A 12,786-nucleotide genomic window follows, 5' to 3' on the forward strand; every position below is an offset into this window, starting at 1 on the left:
AAAATAGAGTCAAGACATTGACAAGGTTAGAAATAATGATTTGTATTTGAAATAAGATTTTTTTTACATCAAACTTTGCTTTCGTCAAAGAATCCTCCATTTGCAGCAATTACAGCATTGCAGACCTTTGGCATTCTAGCTGTTAATTTGTTGAGGTAATCTGGAGAAATTGCACCCCACGCTTCCAGAAGCAGCTCCCACAAGTTGGATTGGTTGGATGGGCACTTCTTTGAGCAGATTGAGTTTCTGGAGCATCACATTTGTGGGGTCAATTAAACGCTCAAAATGGCCAGAAAAAGAGAACTTTCATCTGAAACTCGACAGTCTATTCTTGTTCTTAGAAATGAAGGCTATTCCATGCGAGAAATTGCTAAGAAATTGAAGATTTCCTACACCGGTGTGTACTACTCCCTTCAGAGGACAGCACAAACAGGCTCTAACCAGAGTAGAAAAAGAAGTGGGAGGCCGCGTTGCACAACTGAGCAAGAAGATAAGTACATTAGAGTCTCTAGTTTGAGAAACAGACGCCTCACAGGTCCCCAACTGGCATCTTCATTAAATAGTACCTGTTAGAGCCTGTTTGTGCTGTCCTCTGAAGGGAGTAGTACACACCGGTGTAGGAAATCTTCAATTTCTTAGCAATTTCTCGCATGGAATAGCCTTCATTTCTAAGAACAAGAATAGACTGTCGAGTTTCAGATGAAAGTTCTCTTTTTCTGGCCATTTTGAGCGTTTAATTGACCCCACAAATGTGATGCTCCAGAAACTCAATCTGCTCAAAGAAGTGCCCATCCAACCAATCCAACTTGTGGGAGCTGCTTCTGGAAGCGTGGGGTGCAATTTCTCCAGATTACCTCAACAAATTAACAGCTAGAAGGCCAAAGGTCTGCAATGCTGTAATTGCTGCAAATGGAGGATTCTTTGACGAAAGCAAAGTTTGATGTAAAAAAAATCTTATTTCAAATAAAAATCATTATTTCTAACCTTGTCAATGTCTTGACTCTATTTTCTATTCATTTCACAACATATGGTGGTGAATAAGTGTGACTTTTCATGGAAAACACGAAATTGTTTGGGTGATCCCAAACTTTTGAACGGTAGTGTATATTAACACAAAAATATATATATATCAACACAAATATATATCAACACATATATATATATATCAACACAAATATATATATCAACACATAAATATATATATATATATCAGCACATAAAGAACAGACGTCTTGTAATGATAAACTCTAAAAAGAAAAAGATTCAGTCTGACTTGTGCAAAACCCACTTTCAGAATTTGATTCAGGCACTTACGTAGGACGGTTATGAAGCTCTGATTGTCCAGGAGGAGCCACAGTCCAATGCCCATGATGACAGCCCCAAACAGCTGAGAGACACACACACACACACACACACACACACACAGATAATTTTTTCAATTTTAAAACCAGTCTTTATTTAACATACTTTTTAACAAATTTAACAAAATTATTTAACAAAAAAGGGAGCAAGAGAGTGACACAAACACACACACAGAGCAACACGCAGTGCTGGCTGTCTCCACATGGACAGTGCTGTCTGTCTCCACATGGACAGTGTTGTCTGTCTCCACATGGACAGGGCTGTCTGTCTCCACGTGGACAGTGTTGTCTGTCTCCACGTGGACAGGGCTGTCTGTCTCCACGTGGACAGTGCTGTCTGTCTCCACGTGGACAGGGCTGTCTGTCTCCACATGGACAGTGTTGTCTGTCTCCACGTGGACAGGGCTGTCTGTCTCCACGTGGACAGGGCTGTCTGTCTCCACGTGGACAGTGTTGTCTGTCTCCACATGGACAGTGTTGTCTGTCTCCACGTGGACAGTGTTGTCTGTCTCCACATGGACAGTGCTGTCTGTCTCCACGTGGACAGTCCACCACAGCAGATGATGTGAGCATGGTGACTGACCAACAACTAAAAACAACCCTGACTGTGTGCAGACTGAGGGAGCACAGCCTTGCTGTTGACAAGGGGAGACACAGGAAAACCTGCCCCCTGCAGAGCAAAGACTGTGCTGTCACTGCACCCTCATCATCATCATCATCATCATCACTGCACCCTCAGTGAGCCTGAAACAGAGCTACACTTCCTCACCACATGTGGAAATATAAACATGCTAGAGAAACACATTTTAAACTTCTCCGACTCATAACAAAAGGTTTTCTAAACCTACCAGAGGAAGAAAAACTACCAGTCCTGCTAGAGGAAGACCCAGAGAGCTGTAAGTTAGCAGCAGTCTCTGTTGCTGCCTGCCATAAAGTGAGGCACAGTGAGTGTAAGTTAGCAGCAGTCTATGTTGCTGCCTGCCATAAAGTGAGGCACAGTGAGTGTAAGTTAGCAGCAGTCTCTGTTGCTGCCTGCCATAAAGTGAGGCACAGTGAGTGTAAGTTAGCAGCAGTCTATGTTGCTGCCTGCCATAAAGTGAGGCACAGTGAGTGTAAGTTAGCAGCAGTCTACGTTGCTGCCTGCCATAAAGTGAGGCACAGTGAGTGTAAGTTAGCAGCAGGCTATGTTGCTGCCTGCCATAAAGTGAGGCACAGTGAGTGTAAGTTAGCAGCAGTCTATGGTGCTGCCTGCCATAAAGTGAGGCACGGTGAGTGACAGTCACCTGACACACGTTGTTGCTGCTTTATTAAATGACAGTGTGCTCTTTTGTCTTATACTACGTTTCTTTGTTGTACTATGTTTCTTTGTTGTGCTATGTTTCTTTGTTGTACTATGTTACTTTGTTGCACTATGTTACTTTGTTGTGCTATGTTTCTTTGTTGTACTGTTACTTTGTTGCACTATGTTACATTGTTATACTATGTTTCTTTGTTGTACTATGTTACTTTGTTGTACTATGTTACTTTGTTGTGCTATGTTTCTTTGTTGTACTATGTTTCTTTGTTGCACTATGTTTCTTTGTTGTGCTATGTTACTTTGTTGTGCTATGTTTCTTTGTTGTGCTATGTTACTTTGTTGTGCTATGTTTCTTTGTTGTGCTATGTTACTTTGTTGCACTATGTTACTTTGTTGCACTATGTTTCTTTGTTGCACTATGTTTCTTTGTTGTGCTATGTTACTTTGTTGTGCTATGTTTCTTTGTTGTACTATGTTTCTTTGTTGTGCTATGTTTCTTTGTTGTACTATTTTACTTTGTTGCACTATGTTACTTTGTTGCACTATGTTACTTTGTTGTACTATGTTTCTTTGTTGTACTATGTTACTTTGTTGTACTGTTACTTTGTTGCACTATGTTACATTGTTATACTATGTTTCTTTGTTGTACTATGTTACTTTGTTGCACTATGTTACTTTGTTGTGCTATGTTTCTTTGTTGTGCTATGTTACTTTGTTGTGCTATGTTTCTTTGTTGTGCTATGTTTCTTTGTTGTACTATGTTTCTTTGTTGTGCTATGTTTCTTTGTTGTACTATTTTACTTTGTTGCACTATGTTACTTTGTTGCACTATGTTACTTTGTTGTACTATGTTTCTTTGTTGTACTATGTTACTTTGTTGTACTGTTACTTTGTTGTACTATGTTACTTTGTTGTACTATGTTACTTTGTTGTACTATGTTTCTTTGTTGTACTATGTTACTTTGTTGTACTGTTTCTTTGTTGTATTATGTTACTTTGTTGTACTGTTACTTTGTTGTACTATGTTTCTTTGTTGTACTATGTTACTTTGTTGTACTGTTACTTTGTTGCACTATGTTACATTGTTATACTATGTTTCTTTGTTGTACTATGTTACTTTGTTGCACTATGTTACTTTGTTGTGCTATGTTTCTTTGTTGTGCTATGTTACTTTGTTGTGCTATGTTTCTTTGTTGTGCTATGTTTCTTTGTTGTGCTATGTTACTTTGTTGTGCTATGTTTCTTTGTTGTACTATGTTACTTTGTTGTACTATGTTTCTTTGTTGTACTATGTTACTTTGTTGTACTATGTTTCTTTGTTGTACTATGTTACTTTGTTGCACTATGTTACTTTGTTGTGCTATGTTTCTTTGTTGTGCTATGTTACTTTGTTGCACTATGTTACTTTGTTGTGCTATGTTTCTTTGTTGTACTATGTTACTTTGTTGTACTATGTTACTTTGTTGCACTATGTTACTTTGTTGTGCTATGTTTCTTTGTTGTACTATGTTACTTTGTTGTACTATGTTTCTTTGTTGTACTATGTTTCTTTGTTGGGCTATGTTTCTTTGTTGTATTATGTTTCTTTGTTGGGCTATGTTTCTTTGTTGTATTATGTTTCTTTGTTGGGCTATGTTTCTTTGTTGTATTATGTTTCTTTGTTGGGCTATGTTTCTTTGTTGTGCTATGTTTCTTTGTTGTACTATGTTACTTTGTTGTACTATGTTACTTTGTTGCACTATGTTACTTTGTTGTGCTATGTTTCTTTGTTGTACTATGTTACTTTGTTGTACTATGTTTCTTTGTTGTACTATGTTTCTTTGTTGGGCTATGTTTCTTTGTTGTATTATGTTTCTTTGTTGGGCTATGTTTCTTTGTTGTACTATGTTTCTTTGTTGGGCTATGTTTCTTTGTTGTATTATGTTTCTTTGTTGGGCTATGTTTCTTTGTTGTGCTATGTTTCTTTGTTGGGCTATGTTTCTTTGTTATAGTGTGTTTGTTTTCAATGGTGTTTTCCAATTGATGTTTGGCTTTTTTACTTTCTTTTTTTTCAATGTTTGGACATTTGCTTTGGCAATATGTACATTGTTACGTCATGCCAATAAAGCCATTTGAATGTGAATTTGAGACACACACGCGCACACACACACGCACACACACACACACAGCGAGAGAGAGAGAGCGAGACACACACACACACACACACACACACACACACCAGGGGGAGAGAGAGAGAGGTGCGGCCCAGCATACATCAGTGTACAATCACCACAAAACCTTCTTAAGTCCCAGGTGTGTGCATGACGGCTGAATATACAATACTCACAAAGAAGATGACGTTGAAGAGGAACAGGAAGTACTTGATCGCCGTCACACAGCCTTTCCCCATGGTGCCGATCTGAAACACACACACATGGAAAACTTGAGTCACACAACTACACATCTGCAAGTGGCTTTACACTATCAAACTTCATTAGTGGTATCTGAAGAAGTGTGTGTGTGTGTGTGTGTGTGTGTGTGTGTGTGTGTGTGTGTGTCCGGATTTGCTGGGGGGATGATCTTGATGTGAACAAGTGGTGACAGATGCAGCGAGCCACAGAGCTATCTGGTCTGATATCTGTGGGATTATTCTCTCACAACCAGCGTGGCCCAGCCTCAATCAACCGTGTGCGTGTGTGTGTGTGTGTGTGTGTGTGTGTGTGTGTGTGTGTGTGAGAAAGAGAGATAGTTTGGATGGATGCCAACTTTCATTTTAAATGGCTCATGGGTGCAGATGATTACACTATATCTTCACCTCGTCTCCCCCCTCCCCCCCAGCCCCTCTGTACTGGAACAGCCTCTTACAGTTCAATAAATCGATGACCATGCGGGTGACAATATGGGCCGTCTGTTTGATAATCCCTCCTGGCTGTGGGGTCCTCCAGTGTAAATGCACCACCCGTGCAGCCAGCGACCCACATTCCTGCCCCCGTTAAATGGGTTACTGCTGCAGCGATGGCAGCAGCAGCTACGGGGGGGGGGGGTTATAGAGATTTGGGTAAAATGCCACCGAATGGAGGAGTGTCAATTCCAATTAGCAAGAGACGGAGCAGGCTGAGGACAGAAGCTGTGTGAAAAGAACAGGTTTATACTACCTGAGATACGGCACCCAGCCCAATCGGGAACATTTTCCTAGAGTTTGTATGGCCAACACAACAACGGTTGTTAAAGTGCTGGACCAAAAGCTTTGCTTTATATTTCAAAGCTAGACGGAAGAACTTAAGAGCATAAAAGCAAAAATGGTGGACAAAAATAGCGGTGAGAGGTCAAGGCTTTTTCTTCTTTCTGCTTATTCCCTGTTTCTCCGGGGTCGCCAGAGTGGATTTTATAGTTTCCACCGGTACCCTGTGAGGGCACAGCACCAATGGCAGCCAGTCAACCCGGGCCTTGACCGATCTGGTGTGGTGTTGTAAATCCGCCTACTGATTTGGCAAAAATTTTACGTCGGATGCCCTTCCTGACACAACCACTAACCCAATGGACGGGGGCACAGGTAAAGCACTGGATGCCATCCCAGTCGCAAATAGATACGTCCACTCCACGTTGGGGGGGGGGCGTATCTATTTGCAATCTTAGAAAAGTTCGACTTTGGACCCGGTTTTGTCACGTGGATAAGTTTGCTATATTTGTGCCCCACTGCTTCAATCCTCGCCAACTTTCAGCAGTCACAACCTTTTAACCTCCAACGGGGAACTTGAAAAGGGTGCCCCTTAACTCCATTACTTTTTGATCTGGCCATAGAGCCACTAGCAATTGCACTGCATAGCTGCGAGGATATTTCAGGGACATGGACTTGCGCCCATGCCTGTCACCAAGAGACGTTGGTCTGTCTGTCTGTCGGTGAGATGTAAAGACTGTCAAAGTGAAAACTTCTGACCATTTTTCATTCACATCAATCCAGCAGGAATACCAGCTAGCCCAAAATGACAAGGACCAGATGAGTTCCCCCTCCCGCTCAGAACAGGTGCCCCGACCAGCCAGAGGAGGCGCTAGGGCAACGACCAGGACACATACTCACATCCGACTTCCCACCCGCAGACACGGCCGAATGTGTCTGTAGGGACGCCCGACCAAGCCGGAGGTAACACGGGGATTCGGACCAGCGATCCCCGTGTTGGTAGGCAACGGGATAGACCGCCACGCCACCCGGAGGCCCTGGCACACCTACATGTACATGAACCCACACAGGATGCACAAAAAACTTTAGGAAGAAGTTTGTGGAAAATACAGCAGTAAGATGAAAACCTGGGCGACATTTCTAGCTCAACAAAAAAGTTCATCAGTTCAACAGTTCTGCAAAAACAACAAAAAAGAGACATGGACGGAGACCCCCTTCGATTCTGTCATCCGTCCACTTCTACTAGATGAATCTAATGAACAGCTTTCTGTCCTTATCTTTTACCAATCCAGCCTGGAGATGCTGGCCACTGCCCCAGCACACCCCCTCCATCCCCCACACTGTGTGTCTGTCTTCATCCAACAACACGCAACTGCTCCTGAACCTGCTACGTCCTCCTTCCATTCCCCTTGTCTCGCTTTGTCATTTCCAACCTGCTGTTCTCTGATTCCGACTCCGTCCACCCTCATCCAGAGAAACGTGAACAAGCGTTTACCTGCTGAAAACAGGTCAGACCGTCTCCGTCCACACGAGTGTTTTTCGATCATTTTCAAAATGTCCACCGTCCACACTGAAATACTGACGCTAGGGATGCACCTGTAACGGTACGGATACCAGTCTGGTACCAGGCTCGCATGGAGAACCGGTGCTGGAGACTTTACTCAAGACTAGAAGCAAATACGGCACACTGGCGTGGTGGTTAGTGCAGTGGACTCACAGCAAGAAGGTCCTGGGTTCGAGCCCCGGGGTCGTCCAACCTTGGGGGTCGTCCCGGGTCGTCCTCTGTGTGGAGTTTGCATGTTCTCCCCATGTCTGTGTGGGTTTCCTCCGGGGGCTCCAGTTTCCTCCCACAGTCCAAAGACATGTAGGTCAGGTGGATCACCCGTACTACATTGTCCCTAGGTGTGTGTGTGTGTGTGTGTGTGTGTGTGTGTGTGTGTGTGTGTGTGTGTGTGTGTGTGTGTGTGTGTGTGTGTGTGTGTGTGTGTGTGTGTGTGTGTGTGTGTGTGTGTGTGTGTGAGAGAGAGATGGTCTGTCCAGGGTGTCTCCCTGCCTGCTGCCCAATGACTGCCGGGATAGGCTCCAGCATCCCTGAGAGCAGGATAAGCGGTTTGGATAGTGGATGGAATAAACGCCAGTATCCAAGCCTGTGAGTAACCTTTCATGAATAAAATCAAAATGGTTCGATTTAATGCATCTTTGGCACACGCATGCCTGTATTTCTTTAATGATAATTACAAAAAAAAATTGATCCAATCTCATTTATTTTGCCACTATGACCCCAAACTAATTTTGAGATACTCTATTGATCCCCGTGGGGAAATTCTGCTCTGCATTTAACCCATCCTAGCTGTGTAGCTAGGAGCAGTGGGCAGCCGCCGTGCAGCGCCCGAGGACCAACTCCAGCTCGTCTTGCCACGCCTCGGTCAGGGGCACAGACAGGAGTATTAACCCTAACATGCATGTCTTTTTGATGGTGGGGGAAACCGGAGCACCCGGAGAAAACCCGCCGCAGACACGGGGAGAACATGCAAACTCCCCACAGAGGACGACCTGGGATGACCCCCAAGGTTGGACAACCCCGGGGTTCAAACCCAGGACCTTCTTGCTGTGAGGCGACGGCGCTAACCACTGCGCCACCGTGCCCACCGTGGTCTGTTCAGCAAGAGTAATGGATCAGAAATCAGCACCGGTCAGCGCTTAAAAATGTGGAGCGAGAATCAGTAGCGGCAGTGAAAAAGTGATACCGATGCTGAAAACAATAGAAACCCTACCTGAGCCTCTTCTACCAGGTATGCGCAAACATCTTCAACTGGGAACTTTTACCTAAACTCACACCACAATCATCATCATTGTTATCGTCATGACAAAGGTCAGCATTTTTGAAAAGCTCAGTTTTCACTATTTTACTCGCCAATTCACTCACTTTGGAGAGTGTTTTCGAAAAGCTCTGTTTTGGGTGGTGGAAAACGTCAGCCTAGTGAGGAATTTGAATTTGTCCGTGTTAGTGTGGACATACTCTAAGACCCTAAACCCACAGCCGCCGAAAGCCAAACACCCTGCAGGCCTCCACTCCTGACCAAACCACAGCAGCCAGTTTCAGTGGTCTTTTCTCTCCCGGGCAAAGACGTTTTGACAAAACCAGTCAAGCTGCTGCAGGAAAACCCCAAACCTCCACTAACTGCCTCAACATGCACAAGTTGTGACACAACGCCTGAATGACAGCCTCCTTGTCATCTCTCTTCTTCTGGTTTCATTCTGAATCCTGACAAACACGCCTTTCCACTCAGCCAACTGTTTTCTCTTTCATTTTGGCCTCCAGTGCCAAGCCCCCAGGTGAACCAGGCCCAACAGACCCAATGATACAACACGTCAAGGCAGGTGGAAAAAACAAACTTTATCTTTCAATCCCTGCAGGCATCAGCAAGCGAGTAAATATCATGATGCAAATAAGTTAAAGTTATCAAAGTGGAAGATGCTGACTGAGGCATGTTTGGCTATATGTGAATGTTGATATCTTTAAACATGAATTCGAGCAACAAATCCTCATCTTGTAAAAATGCAACTCGACCGGCTGCAAACCCAGCTCATGATGCATGTTTAAAATGGCTGCCAGGCAACAAAACAGATGCCATTCCTGTCACTCCTCGGGTCATTTCAGTCTTCCCTGCAGCCATTGGCTCACAATGGGTGAAGGGAAATAAATCACTGATTTTCTATCTAGGTGGCGTTTGCTACTTGACAGGAACAAAACAGCCCATCTTTAGTGGTTTCATGTGGTTTCTTGGCCTATTTTGTTGCATGTGTGTTCTTTGACAGCAAGTCTTTTTAGAAAGTCAACCACCTTCTCCAAGAGTGGAAGCCAGGCTGACCTTTGACCTACCTCAGTCTATCAATACACCTTTTAGCATGACAAACTGGGACCAGTTTCCTCTATAAAACTATTACTGTGACAAACTGGGACAAGCTTCCACCAAAACACCATGTACTGTGACTAATTGGGACCCGTTTCTACCAAGACTACATGTACTGTGACTAATTGGGACCAGTTTCTACCAAGAGACCATGTACTGTGACTAATTGGGACCAGTTTCCACCAAGACACCATGTACTGTGACTAATTGGGACACGTTTCTACCAAGACTACATGTACTGTGACTAATTGGGACCAGTTTCTACCAAGAGACCATGTACTGTGACTAATTGGGACCAGTTTCTACCAAGACTACATGTACTGTGACTAATTGGGACCAGTTTCTACCAATACACCATGTACTGTGACTAATTGGGACCAGTTTCTACCAAGACTACATATACTGTGACAAATTGGGACCAGTTTCTACCAATACGCCATGTACTGTGACTAATTGGGACCAGTTTCTACCAAGACTACATGTACTGTGACTAATTGGGACCAGTTTCTACCAAGAGACCATGTACTGTGACTAATTGAGACCAGTTTCTACCAAGATACCATGTACTGTGACTAATTGGGACCAGTTTTTTTTTACCAAGAGACCATGTACTGTGACTAATTGGGACCAGTTTTTTTTACCAAGAAACCATGTACTGTGACTAATTGGGACCAGATTTTTTTACCAAGAGACCATGTACTATGACTAATTGGACCAGTTTTTTCCAATACACCATGTACTGTGACTAATTGGGACCAGTTTCTACCAAGACTACATGTACTGTGACTAATTGGGACCAGTTTCTACCAAGAGACCATGTACTGTGACTAATTGGGACCAGTTTCTACCAAGAGACCATGTACTGTGACTAATTGGGACCAGTTTCTACCAAGACACCATGTACTGTGACTAATTGGGACCAGTTTCTACCAAGAGACCATGTACTGTGACTAATTGGGGCCAGTTTCTACCAATACACCATGTTCTGTGACTAATTGGGACCAGTTTCTACCAATACACCATGTACTGTGACTAATTGGGACCAGTTTCTACCAAGAGACCATGTACTGTGACTAATTGGGACCCGTTTCTACCAAGACAACATGTACTGTGACTAATTGGGACCAGTTTCCACCAAGACACCATGTTCTGTGACTAATTGGGACACGTTTCTACCAAGACTACATGTACTGTGACTAATTGGGACCAGTTTCTACCAAGAGACCATGTACTGTGACTAATTGGGACCAGTTTCTACCAAGACTACATGTACTGTGACTAATTGGGGACCAGTTTCTACCAATACACCATGTACTGTGACTAATTGGGACCAGTTTCTACCAAGACTACATATACTGTGACAAATTGGGACCAGTTTCTACCAATACGCCATGTACTGTGACTAATTGGGACCAGTTTCTACCAAGACTACATGTACTGTGACTAATTGGGACCAGTTTCTACCAAGAGACCATGTACTGTGACTAATTGAGACCAGTTTCTACCAAGATACCATGTACTGTGACTAATTGGGACCAGTTTTTTTTTTTACCAAGAGACCATGTACTGTGACTAATTGGGACCAGTTTTTTTTACCAAGAAACCATGTACTGTGACTAATTGGGACCAGATTTTTTTACCAAGAGACCATGTACTATGACTAATTGGACCAGTTTTTTCCAATACACCATGTACTGTGACTAATTGGGACCCGTTTCTACCAAGACTACATGTACTGTGACTAATTGGGACCAGTTTCTACCAAGAGACCATGTACTGTGACTAATTGGGACCAGTTTCTACCAAGACACCATGTACTGTGACTAATTGGGACCAGTTTCTACCAAGAGACCATGTACTGTGACTAATTGGGACCAGTTTCTACCAATACACCATGTTCTGTGACTAATTGGGACCAGTTTCTACCAATACACCATGTACTGTGACTAATTGGGACCAGTTTCTACCAAGCCACCATGTACTGTGACTAATTGGGACCAGTTTCTACCAAGACACTGTTTCCTGTGACAAATGATGACCTTTCCATGTAGTCAGTTTCTGAGTGTCTGCCACATGCAGCAGGTTTTATGCCCCCCCTCCCATTTTCTCCCCAACTGTATCCGGCCAATTGCCCCACTCTTCCGAGCCGTCTCGGTCACTGCTCCCACCCCCTCTGCTGATCCGGGAGGGCTGCAGACTACCACATGCCTCTTCCCATACATGTGGAGTCGCCAGCTGCTTCTTTTCACCTGACAGTGAGGAGTTTCACCAGGGGGATGTAGCGCGTGGGAGGATCACGCTACTCCCCCCAGTTCTCCCCCCCCCCCCCAAACACGCGCCCTGACTGACTGATTGTAGGAGGCGCTAGTGCAGTAGCCAGCGACCAGGACACATACCCGGCTTCCCACCCGCAGACACGGCCAATTGTGTCTGTAGGGACGCCCGACCAAGCCGGAGGTAACACGGGGATTCGAACCGGCGATCCCCGTGTTGGTGGGCAACGGAATAGACCGCTACGCCACCCGGTTCCAACGCTTTCCAGGAAGTTGTTTTCCAGGACCTTTGCTTGGGCAGCCATGCCAGGTGTTGCTGACAGAAAGTCACATTATTCCCAAACCTCCCACACCCACGCTGCAGCTCAGCCCACAGAACAAGTGATTACACGTCATAACTCCCATTTCAGGGAGTAAAACTACAATAATCCAACATTAAAAACTTCCATGACCTCAACAATATTCCGGAGCATCTGATCAACGTTTTCCTTTCCCAGGCATTTTCCATGACTGGAAAACAAGTTTTCCATGACTGGGAAACGTGTTTCCCAGGACGTGTGGGAACCCTGCGACACATGCATAGGCTGCTGACCTTCCACCGGCAGCAGCTAGACTGACAATGACCCCCCCCCCTCCTCCTCCTCCTCCCACTTCACAACAGTCCACTCAAAGACACACCCAGCCCACAATGAACCCCCCCTCCACCCCCACCCCCCACACACACACATACACACAACGGAACCCCCCACCCTCACACCCCAACGTGGCGGGTGCACCCTCCTTT

General features: G+C 44.4%; 1 protein-coding gene across 1 annotated transcript in view; it reads right to left on the minus strand.

Moving 5' to 3' along the window:
* LOC130111477 (CD82 antigen-like) overlaps positions 1-12,786 on the minus strand; it is a 61,255-nt gene that overhangs the window by 40,897 nt on the left and 7,572 nt on the right. Inside the window, exons 2-3 of the mRNA XM_056278684.1 lie at positions 4,985-5,056; positions 1,315-1,387 (exon numbers count right to left, since the gene is read on the minus strand). Coding sequence (XP_056134659.1) covers positions 1,315-1,387; positions 4,985-5,047 — 136 coding nt within the window. The 5' untranslated portion in view covers positions 5,048-5,056. The remainder of the gene's footprint in view (positions 1-1,314; positions 1,388-4,984; positions 5,057-12,786) is intronic.

The sequence above is a fragment of the Lampris incognitus genome, chromosome 4 (genome assembly GCF_029633865.1).
Source record: "Lampris incognitus isolate fLamInc1 chromosome 4, fLamInc1.hap2, whole genome shotgun sequence".
NCBI lineage: Eukaryota > Metazoa > Chordata > Actinopteri > Lampriformes > Lampridae > Lampris > Lampris incognitus.